The 22939-nt window shown below is 36.9% G+C and overlaps 2 protein-coding genes across 4 annotated transcripts; one reads left to right on the plus strand and one right to left on the minus strand.

The window, feature by feature from the left end:
* Positions 1-1608: 1608 nt before the first annotated feature.
* LOC104236315 (OVARIAN TUMOR DOMAIN-containing deubiquitinating enzyme 7) lies at positions 1609-16593 on the plus strand. Of its 3 annotated transcripts, none has more exons than XM_009790215.2 (12): positions 1609-1756; positions 2335-2441; positions 2703-2778; positions 4636-4785; positions 4947-5008; positions 10838-10922; positions 11038-11184; positions 11306-11426; positions 13021-13154; positions 13572-13669; positions 14256-14398; positions 15955-16593. In XM_009790215.2, exons 1-11 carry the CDS (start codon positions 1709-1711, stop codon positions 14383-14385), a joined length of 1158 nt encoding a protein of 385 aa, XP_009788517.1. In that variant the 5' UTR covers positions 1609-1708; the 3' UTR covers positions 14386-14398; positions 15955-16593. The 3 variants fall into 3 exon arrangements, with proteins under 3 accessions (XP_009788517.1, XP_009788518.1, XP_070012660.1); XM_009790216.2 differs by having other exon boundaries at positions 13030-13154; XM_070156559.1 differs by lacking the exons at positions 13572-13669; positions 15955-16593 and having other exon boundaries at positions 14256-14353.
* Positions 16594-21564: 4971 nt separating this feature from the next.
* LOC138878483 (uncharacterized) lies at positions 21565-22384 on the minus strand. The gene is made up of 3 exons (XM_070158166.1): positions 22326-22384; positions 21898-22141; positions 21565-21795 (listed from the first exon to the last, which is right to left on the minus strand). The coding sequence occupies exons 1-3, from the start codon at positions 22382-22384 to the stop codon at positions 21565-21567; spliced, it is 534 nt and encodes a 177-aa protein (XP_070014267.1).
* Positions 22385-22939: the final 555 nt, after the last annotated feature.

Genomic DNA, 22939 nt, shown 5'->3' on the forward strand with positions numbered 1-22939 from the left:
TACTTCATAAGAAGGCGAATTGCTTGATTTTGGATACATATTTTTGGCAAGGAAAGAATATACTCAAAACATATCTTTTTGAACAGCTTCAACCCATTTTCAAACAGTAAATCCTTGATTTGGCCAGGAATAATTTGGTCGCATAATGTCTAGTACCTGGTGATGCCATAATCAAAATCATGTGGTGCAAAACACTTTCGATTCTGCAGCAAAAATAACAACAAGTTAATAAACTTGTTTCAAAACCAGATAACAACATAACTACATTTATACTACAAAATATCTACAAGAAGACAATAATTTACACTGACATGAAGAAAATTTGTTAACATATAACAAATCTACACAATGTACATAAAATATCTACAAATACAAAAACACAAAAATTATGTATGTTCACGAGAAGGAGAACAAGTTTTTGAGCTTTACAAAAAATAAAAAAAATTAAAACTACTCCATTGTATCTTCTCCAATAACTCTTGGGGTACAGTTTTAGCTGATTTTTGAACCTTTTTCTTTTTTGAAGGTTTAACATTAGGAGAAACTCTGCTTTTTTTTGCAACTTTCGTGATAACTTCTTCTTCGACAAAATCATCATCGGAAGCAATTTCTTTGCCCTTACATTTTACATATTTAACAAACGTCGACGCTTCACTAGTATCCCTATCGTGCTTCTGTTTTGTTCGAGCTTCTGCCATAGCTTCACGAAGGAAACGCCTAGGCTTGGTTTCTGCTTTTGCATGTGCCGATTTGAAACTTTTTTGGGTGAATCCTGTGAGAAAACACCCAAATCAAAATTAGGAATATCACATGCTTTAGCTTTTTTAGGACTAATCTTCGAGAATATTTTCTTCTTCATAAAAAATTAAGCAAAAATTTAAGCAACTACAATTTTGGTAGAGTATTTAGGGCTGGAATATGTAAGAATAGAGAGGGATTTTGAAGAAGAGATTAAAACTGTAGAGGGATTTTTGAAAGAAGAGTGAAAACATGCGTTAATGGTGGGAGATACTGAAGATACGCCGGGGGTATGGAGAGAGAAACGTGGGGGGAGTGAGATAGTAATTGTAGGAATTGATTAATTATCCTTAAATCCTAAAAATGTACATAACTGGTAATTTTGTATATCAGAGGTAATTAAAGTGAAACTTGAGTATGGAAGGTAATAAAGTTTACAATAGCGTATAAGTATGTAAAAATCCCAAGATAAAAACATAAATACTTAGCTCCCGTTTGGCCATACATTTTGCCAACTTTTTTTCAAATCTTTTTTACATTGTTTGTTCATAGTTTAGTGATCTATTTTTGAAAAATTTCTGAAATTATTTTTCAAGTTCCCAAAATCTAGTTTAGAGTAGTTTTTGGGTTAAATTTTTTCTCCCACTCACAAAACTTCAAATTTTTTTCAAATAAAATACATGTCCAAACATAATTTCAACTTCCAAAAATTATTTTTCAAAACTACTTCAAAAATTATTTTTTCAAGTTTCAACCAAATCTATGTCCAAACGCTAGCTAAAACATTAGCGATTAAAACATAAGTAAGGGGATTAAAACATAAGTAAGGGATAACTCGGGAAACCATAAATATATAGACCGCGACAAAACCTCTGTTTCAGGCCACGAATCGTTCGCAGACCAACTGATCTATTTTTTTGAAGTTGAGAAATAACGAATCGAGGAAGCGAATCTGATTTAAAAAGAAGAGATGGCCAAGCCAAAGCATCAAAAGGCCAAACCCAACAAACAATCCCATGTACGTTCCTTCAGAATAATTTAAACTCCTTATCTCTACTGTTTTCGCTCTTTGTTAATCAAATTTATTGGTGAAAGCATAGTAGGTCTAAAAGATATGGGTTACCACATGAAAATACCAGATAAAAAACAGTCATGATGAATTGTACAGATGATTCATATAAGGGATTTCAATTAGTTTGGGACTTAAACACATTTGGTTAATTTCTATATAGGTTCAAATCTTAGGGGAGGCAAAAGCACTAAGTGATTTCTTTCATCGGCCTAAGTTTAGCTGGGTAGAGTACCTGGTCTGTGTTGGCGGGAGGTAGCAGGCGCCATTGTCATAAAAGAAGTGTTGAGCTAACATAGTGTGATTCTGTTCGCTTTGGGCCAAGCCCACACAGTTTTCCCAAAAGGCCTCGCTATTCCCACCTTATATGTAGCTTCACAATTTTTGTTGTCGTACACCAAACAAAAAGATTTTACTTCAGATGGTGTAAGTATGGAAATTGAGTGTGCTGGTTAATAATATACTGAGGCTATGTGCTTTCTTTGTCTTTGTTACTGTCATTGTGCTGAACAATGCATATGCAACAGGCTAAAAAACACGGGAAGCAGGCTGATATTTCTGAATTTCGAGCTCAGCTTGATGCATTGGGCTTAAAAATTATTCAAGTGACGGCAGATGGAAATTGTTTCTTCAGGTTTGTACTTTGTAAGATTAACCCTTTTCTACATATTGGTCTGTATCAGAATCCGCGTGAATGTGTATGTAAACTCGATGCATGTTCATCGTTTGGTTTAGAAATGCATAAGATGCGACCTTAATCTATATTAAGGTTGTATATCTAAGCATTGTATTTTAATACTTAGCAAGTTCTTGAGGTTTCCATGCCACATGTAATAGTAAAGAGTGATTACTTGAGCTTCTGGATAAAGGTTAAGCAATCATTGTATTTACGCAGGGGATTAGCTGATCAACTGGAAGGCAATGAGGAGGAGCATGAGAAATATCGGGATATGGTTGTAAAGTTTATCAGGGTACGTGTTTCTTCAGATGACTTGATTTTCCTTCAGTATGCTATCAGGTGACGTGGAATTATGTCCGTGCAATCTTGTCATTCAATGCAAAGATACGCTCAGGATACACCTAGGAACATTATTTGGTAGCTATAATGTTGGTGTTATTTGTAGTTTGGTTATGAATATCCTGTTGTATTAAAAAAAAGGGGGATACAAGGGATATTGAGGTTAAAATTAAATTTTGAAATAGAGGTGTTAATGTGTAATTAGCAAAACCTGAAAATTACAACGAATAATAACGCCTACAATGCTTGGATAGGAAGTAGAAGGAAATAGAAGTTCGAAACTAGGAATGAATTAGGGATCTGGAATCATGAAATTTCACAGCTACCAGCCAGGGTTTCATATGAGATTCCGAAGGAAGAGGGCAAGGGGGAGAAGCAAAATTGAAGTTGTCTGGTTTCGGGATTTCGAAGAGGAAGGTGATTTAGGTAAAAAAATTAGTAATACAAGAAAGAACACAATCTGGCATTATTCTCAAAGTTTGCATTTTTTGACAGTATCTGTATTTGATATGAGCTCCGTAATCAGTATTCGTATCCAAACTATATAGCTTAAGGTGTTGTTCAGAAGTGGTAGGATTTTTAAGTTTATTAATAGTTCAGAAACTTAATTAAAACAATCAAACTTCACTAAGAGGATTCATATGATTCATCCCAATTAGTTTGGTATTTAGGCACTAATGATAGGTAGTGATAGATGGATTTTGTGAAAAAATTATGTAAGGATGTAATCTCTAAATGTGTTGAGACTCTTATTGGGATGGGCTCAATTACAGTTCTACTGAGAAGTAACGTCATTTTGGCAAGGCAAGAAGAAGTAGCTTAGAAACTTAAGTTTCTTCTACAGCTGTTGTTTTAATTTCCTCTTTTTTTCCTCTCAAGTGTCTACCTTTATTTTCCTCCTACGGTTTTGTCCTAGTGGTAAGAGCATAACAGGTAAAGTGTGGTTAGACGGACATCACGAGTTCGAATCCTGCGCAGACAAAAAAGCCTGGCATTTAAGTGGAGAAGGGTAGAGGCAGGCCCATTATCCATCGAGTTTCGAATCATGCACCAGCTGGCCTCAGGGATTTCTTGGTTATTAAAAAAAAGAAAAGAAAAAGAGAGTGTCTACTTTTACTCTCTTCTCTGAGCTTATTCCCCATAATTTGTCAGCAAAGCTGCTGACACTGTCAATATTATTTATATTATTCTCTGGCATGAAGGCAGAAAGAACTGAGCCATGCTTGTGACATATATGCTATGTACTATTTTTGTCATATTGTTCTATCCTATGACTAATGTGCAGGGTGGTCGGGGGGAGGAGTGTTGGAATCTGCTGACAGTCCAATATGTCTGCACCTTAGTCGTACGATAGAACTATTGCAGGGTGGGTCGGGGAGAGGGGTGTTGGAATCCTATGACTATATGCTATGTTCTAACTACTATTGGAGTGTTTTCTTCAGTTTCAACTTAGACTGAAAAATTATTTATCTATTGATTTTTTAGGACATTTGAATCAAGTGGTTTTTTGGTCCATGTTTATCTAGCCACGTCTGAGCAGATAACGACTTTTTTGAACAAATAATTGTTCAGATAGTTATGATGTTAGCCAAATGGTCTCGTATATGAAGATATTACTTGTTTCCAACAAGCTCTTTTGACTTTGAAATGTATATAAAAAATTGCTAATAACCTCCCCTGCAACCTCCAAGGCATCACTTTTGTCTTTAGTTTTTGTATATCCTAGTTCTGCTGTTACATCATGTTCTCTAGTACTTAGAACACCGAAACAGATTTTTAAGGTACTAATAAATGGAGCTATATTTAACAGAATAACCGTGATAAATTTGAGCCTTTTATTGAAGATGAAGTACCATTTGATGAATATTGTGAGTCCATGGAGAAGGATGGCACTTGGGCTGGACATATGGAATTACAAGCAGCTTCTCTTGTTACTCATACTAATATATGCATTCACCGAGTATGTCTTCTCCCCCCACTTAATCCCCCTTATACTTCTAGGGAGTTCTTGATTCTTTAGAACAGCTAGATCTTTAAACATCAAAGTTGCTCACTTCATGCTCTGACCTGATGTTCAAGGGATTTTAGATTGACTGACTTTTTACGTTCAATGTGGTACAGCATATGTCACCTCGCTGGTACATACAGAATTTTGACAACCGTGATTCTCGGATGCTTCATCTGTAAGTGTTGAAAGAATATGAGATTTCAGCTTCACTTGCTTATGCATTTATTGATCCAGATATTGTTATTCTTCTTAATGTTATTCAATATTTCATTATCATATAAAGTATGCTATAGTTTGACTCAATAGGAGTAAAGTCGAGTCCCTCCACAACATGTTTTTCTTTAGTTGTTTAACGGGAACATTTCTTAGCTGGGTTAGGATTGTTGGAGGACTGATACGAGTCATTTTCATTAATATATTTATTTAGGGCAGTTATAATTGGCATTTAGCAGGTTTACCATCAGTGTTGTCAAAGGCTCATGCTTAAGCCCTGAAGCTCAAAAAGGCTCAGGGAGGGCGCTTCCCTCGCTTAAGCTACGTTTTTATGTAGGCAAGGCACTAAGGCGTGCGCCTTATTGCCCATACATTCTATCTTGAATTCAGCTGTATTAAACACAAATATAATTGGCAAAGAGATGCTAATTGTTAAGGAAACTTATGAACGGATTTGTCATTTTTTTCTTGCATTACAAATATATTTTTATTGTTTTTCTTTATTGCGCCTTCTTTTGCTAAAGCCCACACTTAACTGCGCTTTGCGCTTAAAGCCCTGATAGACCTGAACCACTTTTTAAAGCATTTCGCCTTTGACAACATGCTGCATTCGCGTTGCAATAATGGAATAGTCTTATGGGAGATGAGTTTTAGTATGTTAGTTGTTGGAGGTGAAAGAGGAACTAGATGCGGAATAGACAGTCTGGTACTTTATTGAAGTTATCTATAAAAGTTTGTTTTGTTTATATTTATAGTTTACATTCTCTGGGACCAGTCTAATTTTGTATTTGCTAACGTCATTCATATTGAACAAATGAGCGTCATGGCAGTAAATCATAATTGATGGCTTAACTGAAGGAGGAGGAGAAAATTCGGTATAGTACTATCTATGATAAGGGTGGCAAACGGTCCGGGCCCGGTCCTAAACGGGCCTCGCGAGCCGGGCTTAAACGGTCCGTTTCTAAGTGGGCCCGGGCTTCGTGGGCCGGGCTTAAACGGACCTGGGCTTCGTGGGCTTTTGGGTGTAACCAGACCGGGACCGGGACTGTGAACTAATGGTCCCGGGCTATGTGGGCCGAGCCCGGTCCTAAACGGGCCTAAGTCGGCGTTGACTATTTTTTTTAATTTTTTTTTTATCTAAGGCAATTTCTTATAAATTATATAGCTTATATATATATATTATATACTATATCTATATCTATAAATATATATATACTTTATACATTGCTTAAATGTGTGTGTGTGTGTGTGTATATATATATATGTGGGCCTATTTATTTGTTTAAATTTTTTATCTAAGGCATTTTCTTGTAAATTATATTATATCATTGTGACTTAAAAATCTTTAATTCAAATTTAAAACACAAAATATTGTAAAAAGATATTCAAAGGAATGCATTATAATTTTTATTATTATAACATTAAGAAAACATGGCCCAATCTTTCTTAGCTTCCACCCCCCAATGAAATGAGCACAACCAATGTGCTAATACCACCATTGAGAAGAAAAAGAAACTAATCAAGATGTGCCAAAATACAAGTTACATATTAATTTTACATGGTATCTCTTACAAATTTCATAAATCCATCAAGGTTCGCAGGAATTTCCGTTGGTGGTGGCGGAAAAGAAGCTTGTTCATCACCGCTTCCGGGCGAAGCTGCATCCTCCGCAAGTTCAGCTAACATTTCTTCGTAAGCTTCGTCTACCTCTGGTTGTGATTCAGCAAGTCCAAAATTTCTTCGTTTCGAACGGATCCAATCTCTGAAAAGTACTGATTTTTCCAAGCTCTCCCTCATAGACGCTCTATAATCACCGAGTTGTAGTCTTGCTTGACTAAAAGCGCTCTGCGATGCCACTGTTGAAACTTGAATGGTTAAAATGTCTCGGGCCATCCTTGAAAGGATCGGAAAGTGTTTTTCTTTGTCCTTCCACCATTCCAAAAGATTAAATGAGCCATCGTGATTCACTTCTTCAAGTCCCTGTGACAAATAAACTTCAAGCTCATTTAGTTGTGAACAATTACTAGTGGTACAACCTTGAGAACCCCTGAATTCGGTCCAAGCAGTAAGTGCTCTTACTCCTGCAGTTCTTTTAGATGATTGAGAACTAGAAGAAGAAGGAGTTGAAATATCTGGTCTAGCATTACCTAGTGCAATTTGATAAGCACTATAAATAATTAGAGCATTTATTTTAATTGAGGCTTGTGCGTCCGAAAGTGTAGACAACTCCTCAGGTGCAAGTGCTAAACCATTATAAATAGATCGATACCAATATTGAGGACCACCTAATTTCATAGTAGGATTTAACAAGGCAGCAATACCATAATTAGGGGGAATAGGGAAAAAATATTTTTTAAATTTCTTTCTCATAGAATCAATAGCTACTTCATAAATTTCTCCACCCTTTGAAAAATAAGCAAACAAATTGCAAGATCTGCAAGATAAACTAAACAGTTTGAAATAGTAGGATAATATTGCCCAGAAAATTCATTTGTAGCAACATGAAATCTTTCTAAAAAATCTACAAGCATTTTAATATTAGCCTAATCCACATTTGTAAGGTGCTCATCATCATCACTTACATGAGCATTAAACGTTGAGCTTATGGGATTTCTATATTCATTTACAACAACTAAACTTTCATACATATAATTCCATCTAGTTGGACAAGGTTTAGGAACCTTTCTTTCTCTTAGGCCAAATTCATCGCATCTTTTAAAATATTCTCTAAGTCTACTTCTACGGTTTGAATAAAAAAGCCAATTAAGAGTCATTTTAACCTTTTCAATTTCAACATTTAAAATTCTCATACCATCACCCACAATTAAATACTCCCTCCGTTCCAATTTATGTGAACCTGTTTGACTAGGCACGGAGTTTAAGAAAAAAATGAAGACTTTTGGAATTTGTGGTCCTAAACAAGTCCAAATGGGGCCCAGAGTATTTGTGTGGTTATAAAAGCTTCTCATTAAGGGTAGAGTTGTAACTTTAAGCTAAATTGTTACCAAATTTAGAAAGGGTTCATTCTTTTTGGAACGGACCAAAAAGGAAATAGGTTCACATAAACTGGAACAGAGGGAGTAGTAAATATGACAAATACATCTAACATGAAAAATGTTACTAAATGCAGGGTTTAGTGTAGTGGTAAGCAAGGCTACAACATTAATGTTACTAGTAACATTATCCATTGAAATTGACAAATATCCGTAACCGTGCTAAAAATAAACTGCCTTGTGTGACGTGAATTAATTATTCTATAAGCAATAATGCACTTTTGCATTATCCACTCCTCATCAATCCAATGACTTGTAACAGTAAGATAATCGCAGTCATTACCACTTCTACCAATATCAGTAGTAATAGCAACACGACAATTAATATGAGTAAATAAATAGCGCAAATATTGTTCATATTCATGTTTATATTTATAAATATCGCTCTTTACGGTTGTGCGAGGCCATCCTTTATAAGTAGGATTAAAAACTCTTCTAATATAATGCACAAAGTGGGGGTTAGATGGAAAACTGTAGGGTAAGCACATAACAGTAACCATTTTGCCAATTCTTCCCTATCTTTTCTTGGGTCATAATATAAAATACCACCGGTAACAGTGTTAATTCTCGGTTGAGATTGATTTGACCCGGTACTAGGGTCAGGTTGACTAGTTGGACTTGACCCCCCGGCCGCAGCTTTCATTTGAAAATATGTAGCTTTATCTTGAGGGTGTATCATTATGTGTCTCTTCAAACTTCCCGTCCTCCCCCCGATCAACATAGTTAAAAGCTAACTCTTTGCCACAAGTTTTACACTTAGCTTTATTTTTTTCTCTTATTTGAATAAAAAATGGCCAAAGAAGAGATGTTTCGGCCCATTTAGAAGGTTGTCTAGAAAAAGTAGGGGTAGTAACAGGGGGGGTCAACCGGGGCATCATTTGGATTAGTTGGGTTAACTTGAGCAACAAGACTAGCGAGTGTATCATCATCCGGTTGCGTTTCATCTAAATCTATTTCCTGCTCATCTTCTTTATCAATAGTTGGATTACCATAAAGAGAATTCATATATTCATGATCTAAGTTTTCACCACCTCCAACATTATGCACATATTGACTCTCCGTAAATTGTAATAAAGTATTATCACTATCAAGAATAGGAGCAGGTGGAGGGCGGGTATGGGGTTTGGGTAGGGGAGGCCGGGGAATTAGAGGAGGAATAGATTGGCCGCTAGATTCACCACTTTTGGATTTTCCCTTATTTTTACTCAACATTTTTTTGAAGGAATATGCCATCTTAATTATAATTATACAAAGTAATTTAATAAAACAAAAAAATTATAATATTAAAACTAAAGAGTTGGAACGAGTTTACCGAATTGACGAACAACTTGTTGAAATATCGTTAAAGACTTGAATACTTCAATTCACCAACTTCACAATTTTTCACACAAGTTGCAACAACGAAGTAACCAAGTTTAGAAGAAAATTAGAGAGAGATTGATGATTTGGTGAAGAAAAATGAAAGAATGAGGGGGTATTTATAGTTGAAAATAGGGAAAAAGTGTAATTATAAAAAGTTTGGGGTTAGAACAAAATTGGGAGGGGGGAGGTTAAATGGCTATTTTATAAATAGCCAACGGCTATTTTGGCAGCAATAACGGCTACATTTTAAATGGGCAACGATCAGAAATTTAATTGAGAATTTTATTTTTTAAAATTAGCCGTTGGGGACCGGTTGAACCAGCCCACTTAGGAGCCGGCCCCGGGCCCAAACGATCCCAGTCCTAACGGGCCCCTGCTGTGAACCGGCCCACATGGGCCTGTATGTTTCCTTTGTGCCGGGCTTAAATGGATAGAACCGTTTAGGCCCATTACCCATATGGGCTCGCGAGCCTGGGCCGGTCCCGGGCCTAACCGGCCCACTTACCACCCTTAATCTATTATATGTCCCCGTGCTCGACATTTAGTTATATCTGCTCTTCTACGAAGCTTCTTTTCTTTCAGAGACCCAGTTGAATGTTTGTAACCTTGTTCCTCCGTCATGATTCTCCTAATTGTCCTAATACTTGCTGTTTATTTCTTCACTTCAAAGTCTTCTATGCTTTTTTTTTTTTCCGGGGGTGGGGGGTGGGGTGGGAGGGGGGTACTTGGTCCTGCTTCATGGGCATCTCCCTCTCTCCCTTTCTTTTCTTGTGCATTCTTACAGGAAGGGGATTGGAGAAAACACAAGAAACTCATTTTAAATACTTATTTTTTCCCCTTTTTTAATCTGTTACATTTTGCTTTGCTTTTCTAGTAGTTGTAAACTTCCCAACTTTCTATGCTTTAGTTGTTTGAGAGATTTAAGTTTATATCAGTATACCACTTCGTTTTCTCTTCTTCCAAGGCAAAATTTAAATCCTTTGTGGATACAGCCTTGTGAAACAGCTGCCCCCCCCCCCCTCCTTCTCAACTGTCATGTCTCTTTCTTTCTTCATTGTGGAGAGTCTGCTGTCTCTAGCTTTTTGCTGTACTGTGATTGACTGACTGTTTTGGTCCATTTTCATTAAATAACAAAGAACAGTTCCAAATCATGTAGAGGTTAGCCTCCACCTCGTCTTTCTTAATAAAGAATTGATTATCACAAGGAACTAATGATTATAGTGGTGTGCCTCTTCAACCCTCTGAGATAATTGTTTCTACTGAAGCAAGTGCCATTTGGCATTTCTTTCTCTACTTCTTAGCCCCTTCATCATTACTTCTTAGCCTCTTCATCATTTTATACATATTAGCTGCCTGACTTGCTTATTTACTGTCAGTTCTTATCATGACGGAGAGCATTACAATAGCGTTCGGCTGAAGGAAGATTCTTGCATGGGACCTGCTAGTCCGATTACTATCAAGGTTTATATCACTTCAATTTTTATTTTTATTTTTTATGATGGGATTAGCTGTCCCTTCTATAACAACGGATTAGGATTTCTTGCAAGAATTCTAATAACCTTCAGTTATTTAAAAGGCTGATGCTGATCTTTCAGCAAAATCTCGTGAAGCTATAGTTGCTGCCAAATCTAAGGGAGACACTTCTCGGAATACTGTTCAAGTAGGATCAGTCAAAGTTGTTATGGCTGGAAGTGGATGTAATGACATAGTAAAAGTGGAACAGGTCATTTGCCGATATCTCTTTCCTTGGTCTACAATGATGTGGAATTTGTTTGAGTGTTAAAAGAAATCTACATGTCTCTGTACTTGATATCTACTTCTTTTTTTAATCTGTTGTTCTCTAGGTTTTACAACAAGTTGGTGGTGATGTTGATGCTGCAATTGAGTATCTAATCGCAGAGCAAGGGTCCGAGGACCAGTTAAATGCAAATGATAACATTTCTTGTCTGGCAAGCAGTTCACAAGGTAACGATCAGTCTTGCTTTTAAAGTGATTCTGCCTATTGCCTTTCTCTGAAATTGGAGTCATGGTAAATTCTGGTTTTGTAATCATCACAGACTCCCAAACACGAGTTTGACAAATAAAAACTAGAAACTGGAGGGCTTGTTATTCAACACGACTTATATACTCGTGTCAACCTTTGCATATGTAAATATTCAAATTTTAATGAATATTATTTGGCGCTTTTTGTTGATATTGCTTGTTTCTACTGGTTCTTTTCATCTTTCTTGAGCCGAGAGTCTGTCGGAAACAACCTCTCTACTTCCTAGGGTAGGGTAGGGTCTGCGTACACACTACCCTCCTCAGACTGTACTTGTTGGGATTCTACTGGGTTGTTGTTGTTGTTGTTGTTGTTTTAATGAAGAAAAAATACGGACTTCTGTCCATATGGTAGTGGGTTGCCCAGGATTTGCCATGAAACATCTTTGGTGACACATTTTTCCCTTTCCCCTTTTCCCTACTTCCATTGGTTTTGAGCTTTGACACCTGGTCATCTTATCCAAATTGACTAGCCTAGTTTAAAACCATAGATTTTTTAGCTATGTAAGAAACATCAAACTTAATTTCTGGATTAGAAATAATTGAAACAAATTTAAAACATTTTGGTCAAGGAGTAACCTGTTTGGCTCTTAAAATAGTAACTAGTTCAAACAAAAGGGGACAGATTTAAGTACTATGTAACATGTAGTCAGAATTTCACTATATAGAAGTTAGAGAACCATTCATTTTACTCCATGCTTTGCTAGTCGACCTTCTTGACCTTATTGAAATAGCCAAAGCAAGTTTCTCCTTTCTTTCTCTCCTTTCCTTTCCTTTTATTTTCGGGCGGAGGGGGGTGGGTGGTTCTTTTGTGGGATATTTCTTTGGATCACTTTTCAACCTCTTCCTACTGCTTTGAGAAATCCGTTTGCAAATGCCTGCATGAGAGGTAAGCTAGATGTGCTCATCTGAGGTACCAAGAACTGTGAGATTTAGGTAGAAAGCTTTTTCTCCTATACACTCGGTAATATTTATGTGCCATCATATGCACAAATCACAATAGCCCCTTTTAGGTGAAAATACAATTTTGATAGCTTGGACTATAGATATGACGATGAAGCATGGTTTTATATCTACTTGTCATTATTGTCATAACTCTGTCATTAGGTGGATACTTTTTCTGCATTCTCTTTAATAATGGTTCTCACACTGGGGAACCCATCCTTCTCATGCTTTGGTGATCACTGAGCTGGAATATGTATTCTTAGCTCTGGTTCTCTGAAGGTGTCCCCTTGCCATTCACCAGGGACTCTAGTAATATTTAGGGCTTGTTAGGTTGGGAAGAAACACCTTAACGTTATGAAATCCACTTAATGCTAGGAGGATTTTGTCACAGAGCGAGAGACAGTGGTAACACGTGGTTTGTTGTCCCCATTAATTGATAGGCAAGATATATTCGATAAATGTACACATGAGATACCGGTCTATTGCATCTATCATAGAGGGGGAAAATTGGTGTAGTTATGTTTATGCTTTTGTTGCCAGCACCTCGCCGTCTCATACATTTCATTCTTTTTAGGGTCTCCAGGAGAGCATGATAAATCCTGCGATGAACGCGATTTTAAATCTGAAGACCCACCTTGTGAAAAAGGTTCCACTGACTGTAGTGTAAAAGGAGTTTCTGATAGAAATACCACCCAGGAAGATGAAAAGGTAAAACAGCATGAATCTTGTTGTATCTTTTTTTTTTTTTTTGATAAGTTAATCTTGTTGTATCTTTCTAAAAATATATACTCCCTCCGTTTCAATTTATGCGTCTTCCTTTTCAATCTGTTTTATAAAAAATGTCTCTTTTTTTATTTAGTAACCATTTAACTCCAATATTCCACATGTCATATTTAAGACCACAAGATTTAAGGGAATCTTGGTACATTACGCACATCTTTAGTTTAAGACCACACGATTTAAAAGTCTTCCTTACTTTTGTTAAACTCTGTTCCCAGTCAAAATACGACATATAAATTGAAACAGAGGGAGGATTAGTTTTGTTCTTATATGCATGTCTAATTGGAAACTTCACTGGGATGTAGCTACTGAAACCATCAAAACTGTCTTCGTTTGATGCTGTAGAAAATTCCAAGAAATAAGGCCTGTCCCTGTGGTTCAAAGAAGAAATATAAGTCTTGCTGTGGATCAGTTGCAGGGAAACGTCCCACTAGCTATGCAGTGTATGGTTGTCGAAGATCACCTGTCTTTTTGGTTATTGCTGTGTATTTGTTGGAACCTTGTTGAAGTTTAGTTTGTTAATTCATTTTTGCGGTAAAATTGTATACAGCTTAATGCCATTAGCTTGTTGTAACTTGTCGATGCTATTGTAGTTCTGCTTGTTCTGCATATGTTTATCTGCTTCTACTATGCATATGTTTGCGCTATGTTGTATTTGCAATAAAGTCGAAAAAAAAGAATCTTAGAGAGCTTTCTATTTGAAAATCTTAAAAACTTTGTGCTCTCTAAGTTCGTTGATACATAGAGGCTGCTATATTGTGTTTTGTGGGCTCTGCAAGTTATGAAGTTTGACAGCACAAGTATGATGATGTAGTGGTAAAGCTAAGAATACACGAAGTACCTATCTTTCCTTCCATTTTGTTTTGAATTGAATAAACAAAATCCCAATATGCTGAATTGAAGACAAAATCGTCATGTTCATCATTTAACTTTTAATTTAGCCTCCTTTGTTTCCTAAATGGCATACTGTTCTGGGCACTTGGATTTCCAATTCTCCTCGCTTTCACATGCAATGTATATTTTTTTCAGCAACCAAACAATTGATTATGGCAAAGGTCGAAGAGACAAAAAGCAGGGCAAGAAAGTTCCACTTACCAATGTTACGAGTTCAAAACAATCTGATGCAAGGCTACCTGACTTGGGCGCGCTTTGTATATAATCAGTTTTTTGAGGTATTTTCTTGCTATAATTGGTTCTGTCCATGCTCTACCATTTCGTCATTCTTTTCATCTTTAAGGCGACTGATCAGGATTTTGGTTTATGCGGCATGTAACTTCAAAAGTTGAGGCAACATTAGATTTGCCCTAAGTTACTCCGACGAGCATTTTAGGTGCCGCACCCGTGTCGACACGACACTAGTATGGGTGTGGGTATGGGATCCGTACCAGATCTGGTCAAACAATTTTGGGTACTTTGACCACGACAAACAACAAAATTTGAGCGAGATACAATTTGATTCCCGAAATTAGAACCACGACTAGGGTAAGTTTGGAGAAATTAGCATACCTTATCTCGGAAATCAATCCTTTACTTATCTACAACTTGATAATAAAAAAGAAATCTACACTTACAAGCTATAGATAAGTATTCCACAAAATTTCTCATAATTTAGAAATATTTTTATATATTTTTTGAATTATTTTTAGCCGGATCCCCGCACCCGTATATGTGCTAGGATCCATATCCCCGAATCTTCGAATTTACATCTCGAAGGATCCGACCTCTAGATCCGCACCCGTGTCGGACACCCGCACCCGTGTCCGAGCAACTTAGGATTTGTCAGTGTTGTCTAACTTGTTATCCTGATAGTTCAAATCTTTTGTCGATTCCCTAGCTAGTTTTGTCAATTAGCACAACATTATTTGCAAATAGCATGGATCATGAAACCCCATCTTGTATACTATTAGTTAATTCATGTATAACTATGAACAAAAAAGAGGATTCAGAGCAGATCCTGGTGTTATCCATGGTTACTGGGAGCTCCTCTATATCTAATGGAGGGAGGAGAGGAAACCTGGATCAAGAGTTGGGGAGGATATTTCTACCATGGAGGGAAGTTAGAGAAAGGAAAGCGAGGACAGCTAGAGTAAATAGGGGGAGGGGGGAAAGAATGTTGAAGGAGGCACACCGGTGCATGACAAGGGAGGGAAACAGGTAAGGTGGAGGAGATGATAATTGCTGGGTGAATGGAAAGGGAGATAGAGAGATAATAAGAAGAGATTGATGACTGCTTGTCGGGACAAGGCTTGAGTGAACAGGGACAAGTTGAAGGAATAAGAAAAGCAGAGAAGAGAATTGGGAAAGATTTGCTAATCCTTTTACATGTAAGGGGCTTAAGTATCATTTCATGTCCTTATGGGGGATAATGATTCCTCCTTTGCCTATATATTAGTACCCCATCTCACGGGTGCAGACGAAACTGATAGCATCCATCTGTATTTTGGTTGAAAAAATGCTTTGATTAAATGAGTGCTAATATTCATTTCTTTTATCCAAATGAAACCATTGATATTGTAGCTAATTTAGTAACCTGAGTTCGTTTGATGGATGTGTCAGGCCTGTACTCATTGCTTAAGAACAAATATACCGCGTAGGTTTTCCATGTTCAAACCATCTTCCCCTCTGCTTTTGAATATGTGGATAGGAGGTTGCAACTTTCCTATGGTGACTCTAAAAAATGATTTCTGGAGTCTTGGTCTCATAAAGTACTGTACTTTTTATTTCGTAGGTGCTGATTATTCTGCATTCCGCTTTGGAGGTCCATCAGATGCTACTTATAGTACTTTGTGAACTAAGGACTTTATTCATTGAAAGTGAGAGAGCGTGGAGGTAAAGTATCCAGGAGGAATTTGAATCGGCTGCTTATTGGTTTGTGAGGAATGGACGTCCAAGTCATTTTCGGAATACCTTGGTTTTGGATGGTGCAATTCGTGGGTCCTATTTTATGCTCTTCAACATATGTGGTTTCTGGTCCTATCTTAATGATTTAGTTCCTTTGGTTGTTTGGAGTGCTATGTGGGAAAAGGAACAAACGGGATCATTTGGAAGAACAGTGGACTTACGCAGCAAATCCAGCATTTCCTCGAGATATCGAACTAAATAATGCGAGTATTGGGAGCAATTGAATCGGTTGCCAATAGAAAGCTTGTTGTTGCCGTAACGGCAGTTTTTTCATCTTAGACTGGCGGTATTATTAGCTTTTTAATGGCGTCCATTTATTAATCCTTTGTTAAGTTTTGCTTTAATGCATTGCTGTTTCGTCAGTGAAATACCAAACATGGAATGTTTCAATGGTCTAGTTGAAGTTATCCATACAGAATGTATCCTCCGATATTCACTAATAATTCTAAGATTTTTCTTATATTCATTTATGGTGTAAGAGGTTTTTTACACTATCATGACAGGTCACTTACTATGTTTTGCAGGCTACACTGTCATGCTTGCTAAAAATAACCCATACTTGGCTCTTTCTTGTGTTCTGATAGTATATTTTAGTTAAACTCATATTTCAGACGCGTAGTAGTTATGTCTTACCACTTGTTTCATCGAACAAATGTGTCATTTAAAGCCTTGTTTGATTGTGTTACAAGCTCATTTAGTATCCACAGGTATCTTTTCTTGTGTTTTTAGCATACAAAATTGTTGGTTTGAAGTCATCAAATTCACATCCGATTTTGATACTTTTACGGGCTAATTAAGACGATGGTGTTACTGAACTTAGGAACTTCTACACAAGCAGAAAGTGCACTCGATCAGTGGAAATTTGAATATTGTATTTTTATAATTGTGCTCAATTTGTAAGACCGTACTGAGTATGTTGTATAATTGTGCTCAATATAAGTTATTTAGCGCACATTGTGTAAACTATAAAAGCATAGACCATCTTACTTTTCTGATTAGCATTGACGATCGGAATGGTATCTCCAATTTCTCACTTTACCTGACCTAGTGATGCAATAAGGACTCTAATCTATCTAAGGAGGGGGCAAATAAGCTCACTGAGCAGTCTAAGAACGTGGAAATCTCAGCAGAGACAAAATAGTTAGATAATTTCTTCTCATTGTGTTTGATCTTTGGGCAGAGTGTTATGAGACTTGCGCTTCTAGAAAGTAAGAGTTATTTGTAAAGGGAATCTTACATAAATGTCCTAAATAAGTCCCAACTTACCAATTTGTAGCCATTAATTATAGACTTACCAAAATTAATCAAGCACATATAAAAATTGAAAACCTAAATAAATAAGGTTCTTTCTCTCCAAGAATCATGCGAAGATCTCCTTCTATATTTTTAAGCGTGATTAGCAACATTACATGCAAGACAGAAAGGAAACTTCATGGATGAGGTAGCAAATAAGGTGATGAAATATAAAAAAATATATATACAAGATTCCAAAAATCTAAGCAAAAAACGATATTTTTCATTGGGTAGGGTTGAAATTCACTAAAACATATAGATGAGTCAATGTACAAAATTTGAGGACAAATCAGAGGTGATTTGGATAGATTTGGTATCAAAATTCAAAGTTAAAATCGAGTTCAAAAGATTCTTCTACGACACACGTATCAAACATGTATTACACATGTATCTCATACACATGTATACATGGATATACATGTGATACACATTTGATACAAATATGATACATATGCGATACACAAATGATATATAGTGTGATACAAAATTACATATATTATTTTTTTCATGTTTATCTTCTACTTCGAATTTTCCATTCAAACCATCTCAAAACTCCATCAAATCATCCCAAAACTAAGATTCAAGCTCCTTAAGATGTACCCAATCTATTCTAATAACACCCACTCAAAAGAAAGCAAAAATTTGACCTTTTTTGGTTACAAATAGTTAGTTGGCTAATATTGGTAATAATTGGCTAATATTAGTAATATTATATGAATTGTCCAATTTTTGTAATAAGCAACTTATGAATGGACATAGTTGGTAGTTTCCCATTTGTAAAATGGTTCATATGTGTACAATCCGATCGGATGCTATCGATGTTAAAAAAAATTGATGGTTGGAAAAGGAACATATAGGGTGTTGGATTGGCTTTTAAGCTGGTCAAATTAGCTTTTAAGTTCTTTTTAGTTTTTTTTTCCAGTGTTTGGCAAAGTTAAAAAGTACTTAAAATAAGTTAAAAACTGCTTAAAACAAGTCAAAAATAATAAGCTGAGCAACCCCAACTTATTGCTTTTTGGCGTAAAAGCTATTTCTGCTGAAAAATTACCTTTTAAGTCAATCCAAACGGGTTCATAATGTAGCCTGCTGTAACAACCCGACCGGTCGTTTTGAGTATTGCAACCCTGTTCACGTATTTATTATTTATTCTATGTTCGCTTATTGTTACGCGGCTTGCCGGGGTGGTTGGTTTCGGTTACGGGGATGTTTCCAAATGAATTGGGACACTTAGTCCCAACGTTGAAAATCTAAGTTGAAAGAATTGACCGGATGTTAACTTATGTGTAAACGACTCCGAAATGGAGTTTTGATGGTTCTGATAGCTTAGTATGGTGATTTTGGAGTTAGAAGTATGTCCGGATATTGATTTGGAGGTCCGTAGGTCGTTTTGGCTTGAATTGGTGAAAGTTGGAAAGTTCAAGATTTGGAAAGTTGAGAAGTTTGACATAGAGTTAACTTTGTCGATACCGGGCTCAGATTTTGGTTCCGAGAGTTGGAGTAGGTCCATTGTATCATTTATGACTTGTGTGCAAAATTTAAGGTTAATTGAAGTTGATTTGATAGGTTTCGACATTGATTGTAGAAGTTGGAAATCCATTAGTTTCAATATGCTTGAATTGGGGTGCGATTCATGTTTTTGATATTGTTTGATGTTATTTGAGGCTTCGACTAAGTTCGTATCGTATTTTATGATGTGTTGGTATGTTTGGATGGGGTCCGGGTGGGCCTCAGGTGAGAATCCGATTGATTTCGGATAGAGTTTGGGACTTAAAGGAAAATCTGCTATTGTTCAGTTCTGGTGCAACCGCATCTGCGAGGTTTTGGCCGCAGGTGTAGAGCCGTAGATGCAGGTTAGGCTTGGTATTGTTTCACCGTAAGTGCGCGAGGGAATCCGCAGAAGCAGAGTCACTTCTGGAGGGAGGAGACCGCAGAAGCGAAAGCGAGCAGGAGGCGAGCTGGCCATGTGTTTCCGCAGAAGCGGACTTTGGCATCCGCAAATGCGGTGGGTATCCGCAGGTATGATGCTGCAGGTGCGGTCTTTAGGCCGTAGAAGCGGAGAGTCGGAGTTTAAGTGGGTTCCGCAGATGCGGAGATTCGACCGCAGAAGCGGTTCTGCAGAAGCGAGTTGGTGATCGTAGGTGGGAAAATCCTGGCAATTTTATATTTCGAAGGGGTTCCGAGTTTTCTTCATTTTTGGACTTTGCAAGCTTGGATAGTGGCGATTTTTGAGAGGGGTTTCACTTTAATTCAAGAGGTAATCAATCTTTGATCACTTTTGTCCAATAATATTGAATACCCATTGATTTCTGCACCTAGATTATGTGTTTTTATGGTGAAATTTGGGGGATTTGCGGTCTATGTATTGGAGAGTAAGATTTGGGGATTTGAGGTTTGATTTATGGTCGGAATTGGATGATTTTGGTATGGTTCGACTCGTTATTTAATGGGTTTTCAGATTTTGTTAATTTTGTCAAGTTCCGAGGTGTGGGTCTGTGGGTGACTTTTTGGGTTGGCTTTTAAATATTGGTTAAAGAACTTAGCTTTGTGGTATGAGATTGATTCCTATAGCTTGTATTGATTATATTAAGTTGTTTGTGATTAGATTCGAGTCGTACGGAGGCTGATTCACGAGGCAAAGGTTTGTTGGAGCATTGAGTCGTGCACTTTGAGGTAAGTAGCACTTCTAAACTTGGTACTGAGGGTATGAGTCCTTGGAATATGTGTTATATGGCTGATGTTGGGGTAACGCACATGCTAGGTAACGGTCATGTGGGCGTGCACTGTGGTAATTATGACTCGGTTGATTCTATGGTACTGTGTAGTTATCTAGTCTTATTTCTATCAGTGTAATTCCTATGTGTTAGAGTAATTGAGCTGTGATCCATGTTAGAAATCATGTTTAGGTTATGTGCTTATTCTGTTGGGACCCACTGAGATGATTTTCGCTGTTGAGTTATTTTTTTATGTTGCAATTATGTACTCAGTCATATCCATTCATTTATATATCATATCTCAGTCTTTGTTATCATTCACATTTACATCATGTTATCATTGTTTGGGCTTAGTGATATGAGATATGTGAACCCGTGAGACTGGAGCGATTATGACTGAGTTGGGGCTTGAGAGCCGTGTTGTGAGTGATATTCTGGATCGGGCTGCATGCCGCAACATGACATATTTGCTTTGTATCTATTATTATTATTATTATTATTATTATTATTATTATTATTATTATTATTATTATTATTATTACTACCACTACTACTACTATTATTACTATTATTATTATTATTTTGGTCGAAAGTAAATTTTTTTTCCAACCATTTTCAATATACACCACCTGCACTTTTTGACTCTAGTAGCAGGTCTCAGGAATAACCAAAATAAAACTATACAAGCAAACTTGTTGCCTAGACCGCTTGAGAAAGTGTGGTTCTTCCTCTATCCTATTTGCTATAAACTACAACTAGGATAACTATTCAGTGTATTCAATATAGGTCTCCATTTACACATTTTTTGAATTGTAATGTCTTTAGCTCTGTCCTTGGCTTCTCTTTTCTGGTTTTGAAATCTTCTGCTATTCCTTTCCATCCAGATGTGGTCCACCACTGCTTCAAAGATAATTCCTAGGATTGTTCTTCTTGGGTTCCTGGCATTGACATTGGTTGATAACCAATTCACTTCAGATTCCCAGTTTGTGATATTCCTTTGGTACCTTATCCATGTCAACATTCCTTTCCACATGCTTTTTGAGTATTGACATTCAAAGAATAGGTGGCCATGTGTCTCTTCAATATCTCTTTCGCATAGCACACATGATTGGGGCACCTGAATTCCCCATTTTGTGAGCCTGTCTACAGTAGCTAACCTTTGTTGCGCTCTCATCCATAATATGAACTGATGCTTAGGCATCATTCCTAGCAACATAATTAGTGATTTCCATTGAACTTTGAGATAGCTTGGCATATAATGTATATAGGCCTTCTTGATGCTGTATTTTCCATCAACCACAAAGGATTTTTATCACTGTTAGATCAGATGCCCACCACTCTCTGGTAGTGAATATTTTCCTCACTAACCAGCTGGCTTGCTTTGGAGTATTCATGGTAGTAACATCATTGTGTTTAATGTAGTGACAGTGAATCTACCTAATCCATAGTTTATCTTTCTTTGCCATTATAGCCCATAGGAGTTTGGTTAAAGCAGCCTTATTCCACAATTCATAATTGATGATGTTTAGACCCCCATCAACTTTTGGTTTGCATAGAGTTTCCCAGGAAACTGGAGCTCTATTAGAATCATGTACTCCAGTCCATAGGTAACTCCTGCATATGCTATTAACTATCTTTATGACCTTATTTGGAATTAAAAATACCTACGCCCAATAGATTTGCATTTCAAACAAAACACTCTTAATGAGTTGAAGTCTACCAGTATATGATAAAAACTTTGAGGTCCAGCTTCTAATTCTATCTACAATCTTCTCAATTAATGGCATGCACTGATAGATTGTGAGCTTCCTTGTGGATAGAGGAACTCCAAGGTACTTGAATATAAGCGTAACTAGAGTTAGATGCAGTTCAGCTATCATTTTTTCTTTGAATTCCATAGGCACCCCTGCTATGTATAAGGAACTCTTGTCCAGGTTTGCTTTGAGCCCAGAAACAACAGAGAAATGTTCAAATGCTTCCATAATTAGCTTCATAGAAGTTTCATATGGCCTATAACACATCAGTAGATCATCAGCAAAGCAGATATGAAGAACTTGTAGCCTTGCACACTTAGGGTGGAACTTGAAGACTCTGGATGACTGTTTTTAAAGATCTGTTCAAGTATTCTATTGCCAGCACAAACAAATATGGAGACATTGGGTCTCTTCGCCGTAACCCTTTTTTTGCTTCAAACCTGTTAGTTAAGCCACCATTAAGCAATAATGTGTAACTAACAGTTGTTACACATTCCATGATTAGAGTTACCACTTTATAGGGGATCCCAAACTCTAGTAATATTGCTTTTAGGAAGCTCCATTCTATTGAGTCATATGCTTTCCTGATATCAACCTTGATCATACATCTGGGGGAGACTGCTTTCTAAGTGTATCCCTTGATCAACTCATGTGTCATTATAACATTGTCAAGAATGTTCCTACCTTCATTGAATGCAGATTGTGAAGGATCTACCAGCATGTCAACAACTAATTTAAGCCTAGCTGTTAGTACCTTGGCAATGATCTTATATAGTGTAGAGCAACAGGCAATAGGCCTAAATTCCTTGACATAAGTGGGGTTCTGAATCTTAGGAATCAAAGTGACTGTTGTGCAATTGATTTCTTTCAACAGTTTGCCAATCTCAAAGAATTTTAGGACTGCTTCTATGACTTCCTCTCCAATAATTGGCCAGAATTCTCTAAACAACTCAGCAGGATATCCATATATACTAGGTGCCTTGTCACTAGGGAGGTTTTGCACAATATGAGCTATTTCCTCAGATGTTACAGGCTTTAAGGGTTGTTGCTACTG

This window comes from Nicotiana sylvestris, chromosome 9 (assembly GCF_000393655.2).
Source record: "Nicotiana sylvestris chromosome 9, ASM39365v2, whole genome shotgun sequence".
In the NCBI taxonomy this organism is placed as follows: Eukaryota; Viridiplantae; Streptophyta; class Magnoliopsida; order Solanales; family Solanaceae; genus Nicotiana; species Nicotiana sylvestris.